The 20391-nt window shown below is 45.6% G+C and overlaps 1 protein-coding gene across 3 annotated transcripts in view; it reads right to left on the reverse strand.

Moving 5' to 3' along the window:
* Positions 1–381: 381 nt before the first annotated feature.
* Positions 382–20391, reverse strand: part of LOC115107164 (myosin phosphatase Rho-interacting protein-like) — a 76625-nt gene continuing 56615 nt past the window's right edge. Inside the window, exons 11-22 of one of the 3 annotated variants that reach the window (XM_065007845.1) lie at positions 19340–19429; positions 18460–19137; positions 18227–18364; positions 15053–15112; positions 9542–9689; positions 9142–9259; positions 3615–3774; positions 3411–3524; positions 3196–3282; positions 2902–3067; positions 2292–2377; positions 382–1404 (exon numbers count right to left, since the gene is read on the reverse strand). In XM_065007845.1, the coding sequence (XP_064863917.1) occupies positions 1336–1404; positions 2292–2377; positions 2902–3067; positions 3196–3282; positions 3411–3524; positions 3615–3774; positions 9142–9259; positions 9542–9689; positions 15053–15112; positions 18227–18364; positions 18460–19137; positions 19340–19429 (1914 nt within the window). In that variant the 3' untranslated portion in view covers positions 382–1335. Of the gene's footprint in view, positions 1405–2291; positions 2378–2901; positions 3068–3195; positions 3283–3410; positions 3525–3614; positions 3775–9141; positions 9260–9541; positions 9690–12463; positions 15113–18226; positions 18365–18459; positions 19138–19339; positions 19430–20391 lie in introns of all 3 variants that reach the window. The other 2 variants (XM_065007844.1, XM_065007846.1) reach the window with 2 other exon arrangements.

The raw sequence follows: 20391 nt of genomic DNA on the forward strand, positions 1-20391 counted from the left end.
CTTGTACATCTTGAGTAGTGCATGAACTACACATTCACTACGGCACGAATAGGTTTTGTGAATTACTACAAAAATATTTGGAAAAATGTCTAATTTCCATTCATTTTGAAACGGTGGAGGTTGTGTAGATCTGTTGGAAAGAAATCCAATTGAATTCCTTTGAAGGAGGCAAAATGTGAAGTATGTGCGAGGGCTGTGTAGACTTTCAATAGGCCCTGTAAATGTTCTCTCTGGGCAATTGATCAATTAAATAGCAGACAGAAAATAAAACCTACTTGACTGGGGCCCTTGAGAGAAAAGTGTTGCGGTGTATAATTCCTTTTAAATCGGTTTGGAGAAAGATTAACACAGTTTAGTAGATTAAAACACTCAAACTGAACACAGGGTGCAAAAATATTTATTGCTAATAAACCGGTTGTCAGTTGGTATACATTGGTTGTATATTTACAACAGTAGAGTACAGAGGGATTGGTATGCGAGACAAAAAACATACATAAATAAATACAAAGGGACTGCCACTGAACAAGACTACAGACATAACCGACTCCAACAAATCATCCTCCCATACAGCTGTGCCAATACGATTACACAGAGAAGAATGTAAATATATTTATATCGGAAATCAGATAATCCCATTCGTTCTGTATGCGTTCAAGCAGTCGCCTTCCAGGGGTCATTTTAAAATGGCCCCGTTTCAGAAAACATTCTATGATGTTAATAATTATCATATAACAAGTCAACACATCAGGCAAGGAAGGAGCAACATCCAACGTAACAGATAGTTTACTTGTACAATGATGCAGGCAAACATTTGATTTCCATAGCTTTGTTAAGGGGATAGAGACAGCATGTGAACACTGACCTCACCTAGCATAACACGCAAGCCTGAAGGCAAGATTGCTCCTACGGTTTTGCTTATGCAAGTAATTATTCCATCATCATCATCATTATGCAGTTGTGTTTAGCCTTTTACAACATCATAATTATTCCTTCGGCTATTAACACAGACTAAGGAGTCCAAACAGTAGCTTACAGGCCATCTTTGTTAGTGTAGGCACGATCGATGCCTCATTAAAAACCGTACAGAGTATTTACCGTAACACGTAATGGTGATGAAAAACTAAAAAACTAAATGTCACAGTAACTAAAGTGCATGGAATGAGTCTAGACATAAAATTCAAATCTTCATTACCATGTTTTTAAAAAATATACATATATACACACACGACATGTGTGTGTGTGGTGACCAGTGTGTTTCTAAATAAGTCATTACAGAGGTAAAATATAGTGTCCTTTTTAAACATGCTGCAAGGTGACTGGAGCGGTGTGACTCAGTCAGAACTCCTTAGTGTCTTTGTCAAACAGGTGGAGTCGCTGCTCGGCAGTGAGCCCTTCCTTCAGACTCTGGGGGGGGGGAGAGACTGTTAATGACCGTGGTCAGGTTTAACTGAGACTTTCAGGTAGACAGGACTGAATCATTGACGAGGAAGCAGATTGATGCAAACAGAGAGGTCATTTCTGTCACTGGTAAAAACTGATATTTCTCTCTAGCCCCCACTGGTACCAAAAACAAAAAGGTGATCCATTTCAAATCCACAATCAAAAATGTGATTTTGACTGTTAATGTGTGAGATTCAGAGGAGGGAAAGCACAAGAGTCCAAAGGGTCTAGTAATGCAGAGGGCTTTTCTCTCATCCGTACCAGAAACGTGGGGAATAATAATGTAAGTCTTTTATTCACACCCAGAAGGATGTTGGAGACCATTAGAATGAGCAAACAGGGGATATAGTGGTTATTTCTGGGTAACACACTGCTGAAGGGTGAACATATAAACAAAATGGTGGTACACCAATGATGCACTGCTATTGGTGGTTGTCTGGTTTGGTATGTGACCATAAGGAGAAAAGTAGGCCTATAGGTTCTCAGGCAGCCCTAGCTGGCCCTGGGCACCAGACACAGACTGAGAAGGGGTTTGGGGGGGGGACCCATCTCATCACATATTGGTACACTTCTCTCTTATAGAAGCATTTTAACCCACAATCAAATAGCACAAAGGGATTTGTTTAAAGGTTTTTAGAGTAATATGACAAAAGTGTTGTATGTTGGGGAATTCAAACCTCAAAAGTTGCAGTGTAATGCAGTAGTTAACCTGAAGGTGGCAGTGTGTCACAGCTCAATGGCACTTGGTTCCAAACTGAACTGTTCTCACACAGACAACCTTCAGCTGTGGGAGACTTCTCGATTGGGAAAAACACATTAATATGTCTTACTCAGGTGTTAATAAGTTATACCTTTGACCTCATGGTGCGCTCGATGCGTTTGGCGGCAGCAGCCGCCATCTTGAGAATGTCAGGGTTGCTTTTGGACTTCATGATATCTGAGGAGAGATAAGACAATTACTTCAATGACATGTCCTGGGGGGAAAAAGTGGCTAGTTCAGCTTATGTACAGTATACTATAGACACTACTGTAATAAATCTACTTGTCTGGCTGGTTGTCGTAAGGAGATCAGTGGGTTGCAGGTCAGAGACAGTCTGGACTATGAGACATCTTATGTAAATAGACAGAACAAATGCAAATGTTGGAGGCATTGCCACACACTGGTTATGAGTGAAACAACCACCAAACTTGTTAAGACTGAAACAAAGGGCTCAGGTCATAAGTTGTGCACTAAGTAGGGACTAGGGTTCCATTTGGAACACTAGGTAGGGACTAGGGTTCCATTTGGAACACTAGGTAGGGTCTAGGGTTCCATTTGGAACACTAGGTAGGGTCTAGGGTTCCATTTGGAACACTAGGTAGGGTCTAGGGTTCCATTTGGAACACTAGGTAAGGACTAGGGTTCCATTTGGAACACACTAACGGAGTAGCAGAAGGCTAGAAAGTGTTCTGTATTCCTACCGTATCCTCCTGCCCTCTCCACCTCCTCCAGTGACGGTTCCCCCAGTGCCTCGTGGGCCAGCTGCAGCTGCTCTCTGAGCCTCCCCAGGTCTCGCTCTGCTTTGGCCTTCACGATACTCAGCTCTGTGTAGATGTCCTTGTACTTGTCCGTCGCATACTTCTTATCCTGGAGGGACAAATGATACATTGTTTAAGGTGGCAGGGTGAGAAAAACAACCTGGGCATAAAATGAGAAAATATCATAAAATACAATGAAAAATGATAAAAAGCTGTTTTAGGTAAATTGGGTCTTACTCTTTGGGCGGCCTGGAGTTCATCCCTCAGAGAGTTGATTTCCTGTTTCAGATACTGGACCTCCGACTCCTTCACCCTCAACATCACCTGGCAAAGATCAAAACGCTAAGATTTAAGGGCTAAACTTCAGCTGTGTATAAAAGCAAAGTCCCCTTTTCAACAAACAGGAAGACTTCAAATCGTCTAATCTTATGTTCACCTCGAGCGGAGCTTACCTCTAGTTCGTACAGTTCCTTCCCATGTGTAATGTTGCAGGCGTTTCCACCCCCGTCTTCAGTGGCCATAGAGCGCATCTTAGTGATCTCTGCAGCTAGACGGTTGTTCAGCTCCTACAGACACAAGGCACATTACATATCATGGTAAGTGTGAGGACTATTACCTGGGTGTTTGTTAGTGCCTGGGTGTGTGTGTGTGTGCACCTGGTTGTGTGCGTTGAGCTCCTGGTTCTCCCTCTGACACTGTCTGAGGGCCTGTCTCTCAGCCTCCAGGGCCTGGGCCAGGTGGGCGTTCTCCAGACACTTCTGAGAGTACTGCTCTGACAACACCTCGATCTCCCTCTGGAATGAACACAGCTCCTCTCTGCAACACAGACGAGGGAGGGAGAGGGAGAAAGAGAGAACGAGAGGGAAAGGCAAAGATAGAGAGAGAGGGAAAGAGATAAGGGGAAAGAGAGTGAGAGACAGAGGGAAAGAGAGGGGAACGTGAGAGGGAAAGAGGGAAAAAGAGAGAGAGAGGGAGAGAGAGAACACAGGAAAAGACTCAGTAAATCAGGCAACACACTCAGCCAATCAACACCATACATTTACCACTCAGTACCACACTCAGCCAATCAACACCATACATTTACCAAGCAAGAAACACAACCAAAAAGACCACGCTGAACACTTTTCCATCATAATAGCTGACCAAAGGAAACAGTAACACAGATCTGAGAAAACTCCTTCATTTTGTAGGGTGAGTAGGAAAAAACATTGTAAGGAACCAGACTCAGTACAGCCACTCCTTCCTTCATATTTTAGTTCTGGCCTGACACTGGAGCTTCAGTGTATTCAGAGGCTAGACAGACTGGGCCAGACTGCTGCTAATCAGTTCCTTAATAAACCCCAGACAGACGGCTGGGACTGGAACCGTCTGTAATTCCAGGTTTGGCAAGGTCACCAGCCGCCACCTTTAGTTCCACGTTGCCCTGGTTACAGCTGGCAAGGCACAACCAGTCACAGTGACATACTGGCTTTGCCCAGACCTTCGTTCCCATGGCGCTGGGTTGGATTTAAACTTCAATATAAAAACATAATTGGTGCAGTCACATCCACAGTTTCCATCAGGTGTAAAAGGTGCAGTCACATCCACAGTTTCCATCAGGTGTAAAAGGTGCAGTCACATCCACAGTTTCCATCAGGTGTAAAAGGTGCAGTCACATCCACAGTTTCCATCAGGTGTAAAAGGTGCAGTCACATCCACAGTTTCCATCAGGTGTAAAAGGTGCAGTCACATCCACAGTTTCCATCAGGTGTAAAAGGTGCAGTCACATCCACAGTTTCCATCAGGTGTAAAAGGTGCAGTCACATTCACAGTTTCCATCAGGTGTAAAAGGTGCAGTCACATCCACAGTTTCCATCAGGTGTAAAAGGTGCAGTCACATCCACAGTTTCCATCAGGTGTAAAAGGTGCAGTCACATCCACAGTTTCCATCAGGTGTAAAAGGTGCAGTCACATCCACAGTTTCCATCAGGTGTAAAAGGTGCAGTCACATCCACAGTTTCCATCAGGTGTAAAAGGTGCAGTCACATCCACAGTTTCCATCAGTAAAAGGTGCAGTCACATCCACAGTTTCCATCAGGTGTAAAAGGTGCAGTCACATCCACAGTTTCCATCAGGTGTAAAAGGTGCAGTCACATCCACAGTTTCCATCAGGTGTAAAAGGTGCAGTCACATCCACAGTTTCCATCAGGTGTAAAAGGTGCAGTCACATCCACAGTTTCCATCAGGTGTAAAAGGTGCAGTCACATCCACAGTTTCCATCAGGTGTAAAAGGTGCAGTCACATCCACAGTTTCCATCAGGTGTAAAAGGTGCAGTCACATCCACAGTTTCCATCAGGTGTAAAAGGTGCAGTCACATCCACAGTTTCCATCAGGTGTAAAAGGTGCAGTCACATCCACAGTTTCCATCAGGTGTAAAAGGTGCAGTCACATCCACAGTTTCCATCAGGTGTAAAAGGTGCAGTCACATCCACAGTTTCCATCAGGTGTAAAAGGTGCAGTCACATCCACAGTTTCCATCAGGTGTAAAAGGTGCAGTCACATCCACAGTTTCCATCAGGTGTAAAAGGTGCAGTCACATCCACAGTTTCCATCAGGTGTAAAAGGTGCAGTCACATCCACAGTTTCCATCAGGTGTAAAAGGTGCAGTCACATCCACAGTTTCCATCAGGTGTAAAAGGTGCAGTCACATCCACAGTTTCCATCAGGTGTAAAAGGTGCAGTCACATCCACAGTTTCCATCAGGTGTAAAAGGTGCAGTCACATCCACAGTTTCCATCAGGTGTAAAAGGTGCAGTCACATCCACAGTTTCCATCAGGTGTAAAAGGTGCAGTCACATCCACAGTTTCCATCAGGTGTAAAAGGTGCAGTCACATCCACAGTTTCCATCAGGTGTAAAAGGTGCAGTCACATCCACAGTTTCCATCAGGTGTAAAAGGTGCAGTCACATCCACAGTTTCCATCAGGTGTAAAAGGTGCAGTCACATCCACAGTTTCCATCAGGTGTAAAAGGTGCAGTCACATCCACAGTTTCCATCAGGTGTAAAAGGTGCAGTCACATCCACAGTTTCCATCAGGTGTAAAAGGTGCAGTCACATTCACAGTTTCCATCAGGTGTAAAAGGTGCAGTCACATCCACAGTTTCCATCAGGTGTAAAAGGTGCAGTCACATCCACAGTTTCCATCAGGTGTAAAAGGTGCAGTCACATCCACAGTTTCCATCAGGTGTAAAAGGTGCAGTCACATCCACAGTTTCCATCAGGTGTAAAAGGTGCAGTCACATCCACAGTTTCCATCAGGTGTAAAAGGTGCAGTCACATCCACAGTTTCCATCAGGTGTAAAAGGTGCAGTCACATCCACAGTTTCCATCAGGTGTAAAAGGTGCAGTCACATCCACAGTTTCCATCAGGTGTAAAAGGTGCAGTCACATCCACAGTTTCCATCAGGTGTAAAAGGTGCAGTCACATCCACAGTTTCCATCAGGTGTAAAAGGTGCAGTCACATCCACAGTTTCCATCAGGTGTAAAAGGTGCAGTCACATCCACAGTTTCCATCAGGTGTAAAAGGTGCAGTCACATTCACAGTTTCCATCAGGTGTAAAAGGTGCAGTCACATCCACAGTTTCCATCAGGTGTAAAAGGTGCAGTCACAACCACAGTACCCTCAACAGGTTATGCAGGTTATGGACCCCAAGGGGTGCAGGTTATAGACCCCAAGGGGTGCAGGTTATGGACCCCAAGGGGTGCAGGTTATGGACCCCAAGGGGTGCAGGTTATGGACCCCAAGGGGTGCAGGTTATGGACCCCAAGGGGTGCAGGTTATAGACCCCAAGGGGTGCAGGTTATGGACCCCAAGGGGAGCAGATTATAGACCCCAAGGGGTGCAGGTTATGGACCCCAAGGGGTGCAGGTTATAGACCCCAAGGGGTGCAGGTTATGGACCCCAAGGGGTGCAGGTTATGGACCCCAAGGGGTGCAGGTTATGGACCCCAAGGGGTGCAGGTTATAGACCCCAAGGGGTGCAGGTTATAGACCCCAAGGGGTGCAGGTTATAGACCCCAAGGCGTGCAGGTTATGGACCCCAAGGGGTGCACGTTATGGACCCCAAGGGGTGCACGTTATGGACCCCAAGGGTGCAGGTTATGGACCCCAAGGGTGCAGGTTATGGACCCCAAGGGTGCAGGTTATGGACCCCAAGGGTGCAGGTTATGGACCCCAAGGGTGCAGGTTATGGACCCCAAGGGTGCAGGTTATGGACCCCAAGGGGTGCAGGTTATGGACCCCAAGGGTGCAGGTTATGGACCCCAAGGGGTGCAGGTTATGGACCCCAAGGGTGCAGGTTATGGACCCCAAGGGTGCAGGTTATGGACCCCAAGGGTGCAGGTTATGGACCCCCAGGGGTGCACTACACAGCTGATTCAACTCATCATCAAGACATAGCTGTTCAGCAGTCTGATGGCCTGGTGGTAGAAGCTGTCTCGGAGCCTGTTGGTCCGAGACCCGATGCTCCGATACCATTTCCCAGATGGTAACAGAGTAAACAGTCCATGGCTCAGGTGACTGCAGCCCTTGACGATCTTCCAGGCCTTCCTCAAACACTGCCTGTTGTAGATATAATAGGAGGGCAGGGAGCGTATTGGGCAGTCCATACCACCCTTTGCAGAGCCTTCCGGTTGAGGGCGGTGCAGTTGCTGTACCAGGCGGAGATGCAGCTGGTCTTGGATGCTCTCAATAGTGCAGCGGTAGAACTTCTTGAGGATCTGAGGACACATGCTGAATTTCTTCAGTCGCCTGATGATGATGATGTTGTTGGAGTCGTACATGGCTATGCAGATGTACAGGAGGGGACTGAGCACAAACCCCTGGGGGACCCCCGTGTTGAGGGTCAGTGTGGCAGACGTGTGTTGCCTACCCTCACCACCTGGGGTACAGTTGAAGAGGGAGGTGTTCATACCCAGGGCCTTGAGCTTAGTGTCAAGCATGGAGGGGCCTATGGTGTTGAAAGCTGAGCTGTAGGCGATGAACATCTTTCTTACATAGGCTTTGCTCTTGTCCAGGTGGGATAGGGCAGTGTGTAGGGCAATTGCGATATCTGTGGATATGTTGGGTCATTTGCAAATTTTAGTGGGCCCAGGGTGTCCGGTAAGGTGGAGCTGACTTGGTTCTTGGGACCAGCATCTCAAAGCACTTCATGATGACAGAAGTGAGTTCTACAGGGCGACAGTCATTTAGGCAGGTTACCTTTGTTTGCTTGGGTACTGGGACAATGCTAGACATCTTGAAGCATGTGGGGATCAAAGACTGGGACAGGGAGAGGTTGAATATGTCCGTGAAATCTCCAGCCAGCTGGTCTGCACATACTTTGAGGACGTGGCCGGGGATACTGTCTGGACCGGCTCCTTTGCAAGCATTCACACGCTTGAAGGTCTTACTGACGTCAGCCGCAGAGATCTAGAGCTCACAGTCTTCTACAGCAACGGGAGCCCTCATGGGAGGATCGGTGCTGGGGGTATACAGCCGTGATTATAACCACTGGGAATTATCTTGGGAGATAGTGGGGTTGGCATTTAATCGGGAGGTATTACAACAGCGGGAGAACAGAAAGTTGTGAGGAATTGTAAGTTACCACAGTCACACCATGAGTTGTTGATAATGAAGCAAATGCCTTCCCCTTTACTTTTCCCAGAAAGATTCCTCTGGCTACGTGATAATGGAAAACCCAGCAGGCTGGATAGCCAGATCCAGCATGGAGCCCATGAGCCACGTTTCAGTGAGGCAAATTATGTGTCTCTCAGGTCCAGCTGGTAGGAAATCCTCACTCTGAGCTTGTAACTTATTGTCTAGAGACTGTACATTTGCTAGTACAATACTAGGAAGCATTAGGTGATTGGCCATTCTCTTTAGTCTGACTAAAACACTAGCTCTCTTTTTGGTAGAGGCTCCTGGAATGAATGAAACTACTTTGGGAGAACTGAACAAAGGGTCGAATCTGTCAAATTTGTGGCGAGTAATCGCCGATTTGATGACCAGGAGTGCTCGTCGGTCATAGGAGATAATACTAGAAACATTTTTGGGCAAATAAAGTAAAAAAAAGAACACTAAAATAAACAAAAAGACGGCAAAGTTGGCTAGGAGCTAGCAACACGGCGAACATGTCAGTCGGTGCCATCTTGTCATAACTTACTCGTGTTGCCGGCATATCTCCTCTATGTCTGCGTTCTCCGTGTTGCTGTTGGACTTGCGGGCCTTGTCCAGCTCCTTCTCCAGCTCCGACCGGTGGGCGTTCTTCATCGCCTCGATTGCTGGGGCAACCAAAACAAAGAACGTTGTTATTTAGGAGAAATCATCAAGCATACCCGGACCACGTTAGGTAATCATGTCGTTTTAGAAAGAAAATCCACTGTTTTATAAAGCAAAACCCAAAGACCATGATAGCTCACAATGGTGGATTTGTGTACACAAGTGAACAAAATACTTAATGTTAGCCTGATGGTACTGCTAGCATGGGACACTAGGCCTATATGATTACCAAGGTGCTACTGCTGATAGGGTTAGCGTTAGCCGCTATCGCAATTACTACTGACCGGCTATGGTAGCGGCAGTCTCCTCGGCTAGCAGCCTCTCCTTTTCCTCGTGTAGGTTCTCCAGTGCTCTCTGGTTTTTCCTCTGCAGTTCTTCAATCACCCTCTGGTGGGACTCCTCCATGGCAGCAAAGCCCCTCTCACAGGTGGCCTATCAATGGAGGGGAATGGGTGAAAAGTGAATCTACACGAAACCATAAGCTAGGGCCAGGAGTTTCCTGCCTGACCATGTGACTTGATTAGGAAAACCTCTGGCCCCTAGTTATAGGGTATTTTTCGTGGTCAAACTCGATGTAGTTAAAGCCCAAAAAACTCCTGACCCAAAACTCCTGACCCACAACCACCGTTGACCATCTATTCACTGATCACTGACGACAAAACACCAAGCTAGCTACTTTAGCTATTAACAACATAAGCCTCTGGTACAGAATACACAATACGTTGAAGAAATGCGTAGGCAGCTAGAACACAATGTGATTGAGAAGGCCGTGTTCTGTGTAGCCTAATTATCCCTGCAACAGTGAAGGTATTCAACCTCTGCCAAGATTTTAAGCCAAGTGAAATCCGGGCCGTCTCGCTCATAAAACACCCATTGCAAATTGAGTTCGTGTCATAGCGTGTCATATTGTTTTAGCCGTCTATAATGTGAAAGACCAGTCCACTCTGTTTCTATTGGGGGATGTCTTGATGGGATGTAGGAGGTTAAGATGAGACCGAGTAGAACACTGGATAATTGATGATTCTGTGGGGACAGACAGTGGAGTCTGGTGTCTCCCCATCGTACTGTCTCTGGGCCAGCCTGTCTGTGTCAAATGAGGCACGATTGGCAGCTTCGCACCAACACCTTTTAGCAGTATAGAGAAAGAAGGCTGGGGAGGGGAGGGGAGGAGGGCGTCTGATCAACACGGTTTTAGAGTCACTCACAATGCTATTATAATTACAGTGCATGTTTCCACAAGAGGGGATTTGAATGGCCTTCCGACCAGCTCGACCCAAAAGTTACTTCCGTCCTCTATTCAGTGCTGCTAATCTGAGTACTGTCCTATGCTCCCTCTCTCGTTTCCTAAAAAGTATTTTCACAGGGATAAGTCCCCAGCGCTCAGGAAACTGGCCCAGGAGGGAACAACCTTTGAGACTGAGCCAACCCCCACGCCCACTGTCTGGGTATTTAGGGGCACTTCCTACTGTGACATCACAGCAAGCAACACCTGCCCTTTGTTTAGTGTGTGTGTCTAAGTGCGTTTGTGGGGGCCATTTCCTGTTTAGGGGAGTGGCTGGTGTATAGTATACAACTACATGTAAATAAAGTATGTCTGACTGGAGGGACTGTGTTCCAGGGATGAAACCTGTCCTCGAGGACCAGGAAGGGAACTGCTAAAACGTTATTTCTGATTTTACAATGTTATTGCTGTTAAGAGGACCGCAAAAATTCTACCACCCGTCCGTCTCCATACACAACAACAATACAAAGATTACAACACCAGCAGCAACAACAAAAGACCTGGTGTAGCGCAGGTCAAATCATGTCAGCTGTGTTCCCAAGCTGTGTTCCCAAGCTGTGTTCTAAACCTGAGTAGGAGAATCCATGTCATCTGCTTAGAAACAGTCACTTCAGGCCTAATAAAAACACGCAGAAAACAACAACAGCTCTTAAAACTATTCATGTAAAGCTGGAGCCTGATTATAAATGACCTGTGTAATTCTTATGAACGTCTACAACGTAATGTAGAGACCATGACAATGGATACAAGTTTTTTGTTTTTTTAACTTGAATTCTATGTAGTCTAAATAAATAATAATAAGACAGGATCTATGATGTATAAAAACACCTGGGTAACTATATGTTCACATACATTACCAAAGATTCTAGGTATAGGATCATGGTGGAATGTGGTTAATATACTTTTTTTTTTATATAGCTGCGATTAGATCTTGTTTTGCATTTCTTCCTTTAAAGAATGACGTTTCCAAGGAAGTAAATATCAATCAAATATATTTATAAAGTCCTTCTTACATCATCTGACGCCACAAAGTGCTGTACAGAAACCCAGTCTAAAACCCCAAACAGCAAGCAATGCAGGTGTAGAAGCACCTGCATTGCAAATATGTCTACGCTTCAAGCATTCTGCAATGTTTTGATAGCCTGTCAATTATTATAAGTTCCCATCAGCATATCAGAAGGGGGGAAAGGTTCATTATTGTCAGTTAAAGCAAAAGCACATCAAAAAGACAAAAGAGGTAAGCCCCATGCACCTTCAAATGCAGGTCATTTAAACTTCCTCCTCAAGCACACTCCATTATCTAAATCATGTATCTGTTGAGGACAACCATAGGTAGACAGCTTTAAAAAGGGCTTCAACCGTTTGTAATTGACACTTCTAATACATACGACGCCTACTGAAGCAAGGAATCTGTAATGAAGCACATCAAATTGTAGCTTCCGAAGAATTCCTTTCATCAACAACTATACCTGCTGGAATGCTCGTTTCACATTGGATGTGTAAAGACGCTGATAGACACTAAATAACATGACCTGAATTCTTTGTCAGCCTGACTTTCATGGGACTGTAAGAGAGGTTCTGGTTGGTCTCCCTAAGCAGATGGGTTGCCTCCCACATAAACAATGTTCCAGTTGAGATTTCGGAGAAGAAGTTCTGGTTAACTAACCTTTTTCCTGTCAAACAAAACGAGTTCCTCAGCAGACACGTAGCGTCAACAACCACATGCACTAACAGTGGATTAGTCACCATGCAACACCAGAGGATACTGATATACAAAGGAAAGCAAGCAGAGTGAGGATAGCAGGGCTACAGAGGAAAGGGGGGGGGGTAAGAGGTAAGGAGTGGGTCGGGAGGGTGGGGGGGTGCCACAAGGAGAAAAGGCATCACGGACGGAGGAACAGAAAGGACAAGGAAAGGCTTCCACCTTCAGATTCTCCAGGTCTTTGTCGTATTTCAGTCGGAGGTTAGCTGCGTCACCCTGGAGCTCCCTCCGCTTCATCTCCTCTGTCATGGCCGAGACCTGGGCCACCAGCTCCTGGATGCGCTCCTTGAGGGCGGAGGTTGTGGAGGTCTCAGGGGACATCGTCCCATCCTCTGCCCCAGTGGGATAGCTTCCTCCTGGGGTGACATCCATCTGATGGTGGAGCTTCTCTAGTAGGACGATCCTCTCTGTCTCGTGTTTCTTCTTCAGGTTCTCCATGCAGACAGTCAGAGAGTCGATCTCCTTCACGTTTTCTTCACGTTCTAGACGCAGTATCTCGGACACCTTCGCCACCTCCTGTCGCAGATTTTCTGTTACCTGTGTGTAGACGTCCTTGGTCTCCCTCAGCTCCAGCGTGTGCTTGGCTACCATGTCTTGCAGCTGTATGGCCTTGTCCAGGGAGTCAATGGGCTCCCCTTCGATCTGAATGTGTGTTACTGGTCTAGTATCTTCACTCATAGTGCTTTCAAGGCGTTGAGGATTCTGCTGATCCGCCATTTTGGATTGGAGTTCTCGGTTCTGTTCTCCCAATAGAAAGCAGCTGGCACAGTCAGAGTTGCCAATCTGAAGTTTCTCAACCTGCGTTTCTTTCAGTTCTTTCTCGTGTTGGAAGTTCAGCCTGCTGATGAGATAGGCCATGTGAGCTTCTGTGGCTGCGTCTTGAAGGTGCTCAGACCATTGTTTCTTAACTTTGCCGGAATCAAAGCTAGCTAGGACCAAGGACAGGAGGGTGTCATTTGTGGACATTTCAATGGTGGAGGCAATTAGATTAAACAAATACACCTTCTCTTGCAATACCTCTGTTAGATCTTTCAAAATGAGAGTGTTGGTGTCGTTATCAAGCCAGCTGCACCAATTCAAAATGTCTGCTTGCATGGTCTGTGCCATCACAGTCATCTTCTTATCAACTTCCATCTTGGGTCGAGGACAAATCCTGTTCATCAACATCAACATGCTCTTCTCAGCTACCGTACGTTGTACTACACGCATTTCAAAACTACATACACGTTCACCTTCAGTCTCGCATGGGCTAACCTCTAAAGCGTTCAACAGACCACTCCAGAACGCAGCGTCTAATACCAACCTTTTCATTACTCTCTGACTTACTTCATCTGGCTCTTCTTCAAAGGATCCAAGGCAGTCTGTGATATGTAAAGAGCTTTTCAGATCATGTAGTGTTTTCTCCACACTAACATCAAGCTTCACTAACACCTCTAAAACCCGACTAAGGGCCTCAGACTTCATCTTTATCTCACCTACTACTTGCTTTATAACACTTTTGTCTGCTACCTTCCTCTCACCTGTCTGCATCAAGTCTTCACTAACATTCACTTCTCTTTCTCCCCTAGCCGACTTTGCCTTTACCCCCAACTTTGCTCGCAACATCCTAATCTCATTCTCTGCCTCTAAAAGTTTCAGACTCTGGACTCTCTCCGATTCCTGGTTTCTAGCTTGAAGTTCAACGTTCTGAGTTTGAAGTTCTCTACAGAGATCTTCCTTTTCCAGGAGCTGGGCCCCTGTTGCCTCCAGCTGCTCTTTGAGTTGCCCTTTCTCCTTAGGAGCACCTTCCTCTGCCATCTGAAATCCCAGACCTTTGACAGTGGCCTCTTTCAGCTGCTGTCTCCTCTCCCCGTCCTTCAGGCCGCTTCCTAACACCTCCAAGGTGACAAGGGCCTCATGAAGCTTCACAGACTTCTCATTCAACTCTCTCTCATAGAACTCCCTGTCGATAGCATTGGCTTGGCTCTCTGCTAGTCTGGCCCTGACTCCGTTCAGCTCTTCTAGGATCAGTAGGTGCTGTTTCCCGCCTTGCAGGTTGATCAGCTCAGCTTTGAGCCTGTCGATCTCCCTATCTGCCTCAGTTAGTTGGTTCACTATCTCCTGATAGCGCTGGTTCAGCGCTCCGTTTTCGCTCTTTAGAAGTTCAACCCTGTGGTACAACGCCTGTACAGCGATCTCGTGGCTTTCCGAGTGGTCTTCGATTTGACACAGTGGTCCGTAAGGGGTCTTCTGGCTCTCCACCTTCTGAACCCTTCCTAGCATGTCCTCCATGGCCAGGAGACGCGATTCGTAACTGTGGATGCTTTCGCCCGCCCTGGCCAAGCTCTGCGTCATGGTCTCGTTGTCTACCTCTTGTTGAAACTTCCAGCTCTCCAAAAGCCTCTGGCAACTACCCTGTTGTCCTATTTCCAGACTACCCTCCAGGCAGAATTCACTGTGAGATCGTAGCAATCTAACCAGTCCCTTCAGAGTCAAGGACTTTCCTGATATCAAGTCCTCTAGCTCTTGAATCCCGTCTGCACTATCTTCGATCAAAAAGCTAACAGTTTTTTTGACGAGCGGCTCTGAAGAAGGCAGGCTTTCCAGAGGGGCTGTTGTGTGGGGGTGGGAAAGGTAAAGTTCCTTGATGGAGAGGTGGGAAAGCGAGAGGCCAAGCTGTGCCTGCATATTACGCTTTTTCAGTTCTTGCAGCTGCAGGAGCTCTTTGGTCTCCTGATACTTCCTTGCTAAGCTCTGCGCTTGAGAACTAACCAGTTCCGGCCTCTTCGTCTGGGGCTCGATATCAGCCTCCAGAACCAAAGGGAGATCCAGCTTGGAAAAGGGGACCAGAAAGTTGGTTAACACACACAGCAGGGGTGAGAAAGGCTAGCTAAATTGTTTTAGGTAATACATCAATGATTTCCCTCTGGATTCAGAGCAATTAAACATTATGAAATCATAACATAAAGCACCAGTCAAAAGTTTGGACACACCTGCTCATTCCAAGGGTTTTCCTTTATTTATTTTATTTTTTTACCATTTTCTACATTGTATAATAATAATGAAGACATTACAACTATGAAATAACTCATATGGTATCATGTAGTAACCAAAAAAGGGTTGAACAAATCAAAATATATTTTATATTTCAGATTCTTCAAAGTAGCCGCCCTTTGCCTTGATGACAGCTTTGCACACTCTTGGCATTCTCTCAACCAGCTTTATGAGGTCACCTGGAATGCATTTCAATTAACAGGTGTGCCTTGTTAAAAGTTAATTTGTGGAATTTCATTATTTTTTAATGCGTTTGAGCCAATCAGTTGTTTTGTGACAAGGTAGGGGTGGTATACACAAGCTAGCCCTATTTGGTAAAAGACCAAGTCTATACTACGGTAAGAACAGCTCAAATAAGCAAAGTGAAACGACAGTCCATCATTACTTTACAACATGGTCAGCCAATACAGAAAATTGAGAACTTTAAGTTTCTTCAAGTGCAGTTGGAAAAACCATCAAGCGCTATGATGAAACTGGCTCTCGTGAGGACCGCAACAGGAAAGGAAGACCCAGAGTTACCTCTGCTGCAGAGGATAAGTTCATTAGAGTTACCAGCCTCAGAAATTGCAGCCCAAATAAATGCTTCACAGAGTTCAAGTAACAGACACATCTCAACATCAACTGTTCAGAGGAGACTGTGTGAATCAAGCCTTCATGATTGAATTGCTGCAAAGAAACCACTACTAAAGGACACCAATAATAAGAAGAGACTTGCTTGGGCCAAGAAACACAAGCAATGGACATTAGACCAGTGGAAATCTGTCCTTTGGTCTGATGAGTCCAAATTGGAGATTTTTGGTTCCAACCGGCATGTCTTTGTGAGACGCAGAGTAGGTGAACGTATGATCTCCGCATGTGTGGTTCCCCCCGTGAAGCATGGAGGAGGTGGTGTGATTGTGTCACCAGCAAAGCACCGTCTTTGATTTATTTAGAATTCAAGGCACACATAACCAGCATGGCTACCACAGCATTCTGCAGCGAAACACCATCCCATCTGGTTTGGGATCATTTGAATTTCAAAAGGACAATGACCCAACACACCTCAAGGCTGTGTAAGAGCTATTTGACCAAGAAGGAGAGTGATGACCTGGCCTTCACAATCACCCAACCTCAACCCAATTGAGATGGTTTGGGATGAGTTGGACCGCAGAGTGAAGGAAAATCAGCCAACAAGTGCTCAGCATATGTGGGAATTCCTTCAAGACTGTTGGAAAAGCCTTCCTCATGAAGCTGGTTGAGAGAACTCCAAGAGTGTGCAAAGCTGTCATCAAGGCAAAGGGTGGCTACTTTGAAGAATCTAAAATACATTTTGATTTGTTTAACACTTTAGTTACTACAAGATTCCATTATTTCATAGTTTTGATGTCTTCAATATTATTCTACAAGGTATAAAATAGTTTAAAAAATAAAGAAAAACCCTTGAATGAGTAGGTGTGTCCAAACCTTTGACTGGTACTGTATATCATTTTGACTTCAACATTATGCCATCTAACAATAACGAAGAAAAACATTACAGCTTCCATCATTAGGCCAAATTATGAGAATTAGAGCGCTGGAAAGAGATTTAATGGCCATTGATTAGTGAATCACAAATTAGCATGCACATTAAATGGTTAAGGAGTTAATTCATGGGGGTTTAATTAGAAATGAGAGGCATACCAGGCTCTTGGAATAAACTATGTTCTTGAGATATCCTTTTTCTGAAATCTTCCCGCTCTTCACAAAACAGGCACTCATCACATCGCATTTACATTTAAGTCATTTAGCAGACGCTCTTATCCAGAGCGACTTCATTGCGTAATAATAATATTATAATAATAATAATAATATATATATATATATATATATGCAATAACAATGCAGGCCAGAACTAAAATCAAACAGTGTAATGAACGTCAAAATTGCTTCTTAAAACCCCAAATAAGTAAAAACAACACGAACAGGAAATTAATTATTTTCTCCTGAAATGACCTTTTTTTTTTGGTTGGCTTTAGCTAAAAAATGCAAAGGACAGCATAAACTAACCAGATTCTCTCCCTATCTAAACATCAAAGCCGTCAACTCAAAAACGTCCCCTTTTGAACTGAATCAAATTTGTTACACGAGCTATCCAAGAAAACCAACTATCTTTGATAAAACTCAGATTTACACAATAAGTGGTGAAGAATTCAAAAAAGCATACATCATAACCCTCCATACTCTGACCCGCTCTCTAACACACACACACACACACACACACACACACACACACACACACCAGAAAACTATTATCTGTATAAAGGTCTGGTCACATCAGTAAAAATGGTCGGGAACAGCAGTAAAAACACAAAACATCTGAAATCCATTCAAATAAAAATCACCAGGAGACAAGCTAGACCATATTATTTGATACAGTTCTGAGCCAAACGTCATTATTTCAACTACTATGGCCGTACTGTTGAAGTCAAGTGTGCATTTATGCATTTATGCCATTTACAGCATCACAGGAACACCGAAAAGGAAACCTATCCATCGAAATGTTAATCGTTAATTGAATGCATCACGTTCGATACACATGCATGAGTTTGCGACATCTGTCATCACCCAAAAATAAATAATAAATAAACATCAGCAAGAAGCTGTAAAAGGAGTCATAAAAACAAGATGTTTCTCCTCACATGCAACGAACGGACTCATGCAAAGGAACATTCTGGAGACGTTTTGGAGCCCCGATGTCAGTCAGTTTGATGTTTTCTCACAATTAAAATACAACATGCAAAAAGGAGGTTATGAAATGTAAAGAGAACACCACCGCTCAATCTGTACGGTTTACTTCATGAAATCTTAACTCAACAGGACTGCCTATAGAGAATAGAACAGCTCTGAGGAGAAGAAAAGCTCTCTGCTGCTTACCTGGGAGACGTATCCAGAACAGACGTGCTGCTCTCTCTCCAGAGCCGTCCTCAGCTGGACCTCCAGATTCTGTTTGTGCTGGTTGGAGTGCAGCAGCTGCTGGTGACAGCTCCCCAACTGCAGCTTCAGCTCTTCTACCTGGGAGAGGCAAGGTACAATGGACAAGGTGAACACTGACCTATCAGCAACCTCTGACCTTTGACGTTGATCTCGGTTCCCAGAGAAACACCCACCCCTTTCTTGTAGCTCTCCAGCAGTTTCTCCAGCTTGGCCGTCTCCCTGGTCTGCAGTGTCGAGGGCAGAGTTACCCTCCTCTCATCTCTGATGGGTGTCTGTTCCACCTGCTGCCAGTGCTGCTCGATCTCCACCTCCACCTTCTGTTGCCTCTCCAGGGAGGGGGGACCCACGCACTCACCCCCAGGGCTGCCTTCACTCCCTCCCCCCTTCTCAAAGTCCATCCTCCCGCCCTCGGAGCCTGCTGGTTGGTCCTTGGAGGAGCCAGTGACAGATTCATACCTCCTCCGTCGTTCTTCCCTCCTCCGGTTCCGATCGGGGTCTCCTATGTCAGTCTGCAGGGGCTCAGCCTTCTGGGCCCGCTGCTGGGCCAAAGCCTGGGCAATGGGTCGGAACTCGCCCCAGTCGAAGGTCTTTGAGCGCCCTTGTTGTCGGCGCTCGCGTGCCCGGCTCTTCTTAGGGCCTGGACCTGGCTCACGCTCCACGGACGAGGTCTCGGAGGAAGGGGAGTCCTGGGTCACGTCTGGCTGAACCAGGCCCTCCAGTGGGGAGAAGGAGCTGTGGTTGCTAGCCACGTCTGGAGCGGTGGAGGGTCTGACATTCTTCATGACAGCCTGGATCCAGTTCCTCCGTATGCCTGCTGTCATGGCCGACAGGGTGTGCAAGCCCTCCCGGGTCTGAGGAGGACAGTTAGGACGTTAGATTCACACTGTACAATAACAGCTATCCTATTGGGTGACAGTGAAGGGCTCCGTTACATCCATACAACAAAGTGCTTTTTGATAATAAAAAGTGACAAAAATGGTTAGATAAATGCAAATCAAATCATGATTACGACATTAAATATTCTGAGATTGTATGTGAGTGATTGGGGCTTACATGTATCTGGAAGCCGTAGTTGCGTTGAGCCTGGTATTCAGTGACGTTATAACACGTAGACAGGTCTATCTCCCCGTCCAGATCTGAAGCCTGAAATACAGCATAATTACAGATGGTGAAGTCAGGAACAGAATAGTCTATTATCAGCATACAAGCAGACAGTTTTCAGGGACAATTCTTTTGAAACTGGGTACTGTGTACTTACGGCGAACAAAAATATAAAACGCAACATGCAACAATTTCAAAGAGTTACATTTCATATAAGGAAATTAGTTAAATTAATTCATTAGGCCTAATCTATGTATTTCACATGACTGGGGAATACAGATATGCATGTTGGTCAAAGATGACTTTAAAAGAAAAGTAAGGGCGTGGATAAGAATACAAGTCAGTATCTGGTGTGACCACCATTTGCCTCATGCAGCGCGACACATCTCCTTCACATCGAGTTGATCAGGCTGTTGATTGTGGCCTGTGGAATGTTGTCCCACTCCTCTTCAAAGGCTGTGTAAAGTTGCTGGATATTGGCAGGAACTGGAACACAGTGTCATACACGTCAATCCAGAGCATCCCAAACATGCTCAACGGGTGACATGTCTGGTGAGTATGCAGACAGTGGAAGAACTGGGACATTTTCAGTTTCCAGGAATTGTGTACAGATCCTTGGGACATGGGGCTGTGCATTATCATGCTGAAACATGAGGTGATGAAGGCAGATGAATGGCAAGACAATGGTCCTCAGGATCTCTTCACGGTATCTCTCTGCATACAAATTGTCATCGACAAAATGCAATTATCCTAGTTGTCCGTAGCTTAAGCCTGCCTATGCCAAACCCCTCCAAACAGCTCACCCACACAATGCCATATACGCTTTCTGCCATCTGCCTGGTACAGTTGAAAACGGGATTAGTCTATGAAGCTTCCCTGAGACGGTTTCAGACAGTTTGTGCAGAAATTATTCAGTTTGTGCAAACCCACAGTTTCATCAGCTGCCCGGGTGGCTGGTCTCAGACCATCCCACAAGGTGAAGAAGCCAAATGTGGAGGTCCTGG

This window comes from Oncorhynchus nerka, linkage group LG23, assembly GCF_034236695.1.
Source record: "Oncorhynchus nerka isolate Pitt River linkage group LG23, Oner_Uvic_2.0, whole genome shotgun sequence".
Lineage (NCBI taxonomy): Eukaryota > Metazoa > Chordata > Actinopteri > Salmoniformes > Salmonidae > Oncorhynchus > Oncorhynchus nerka.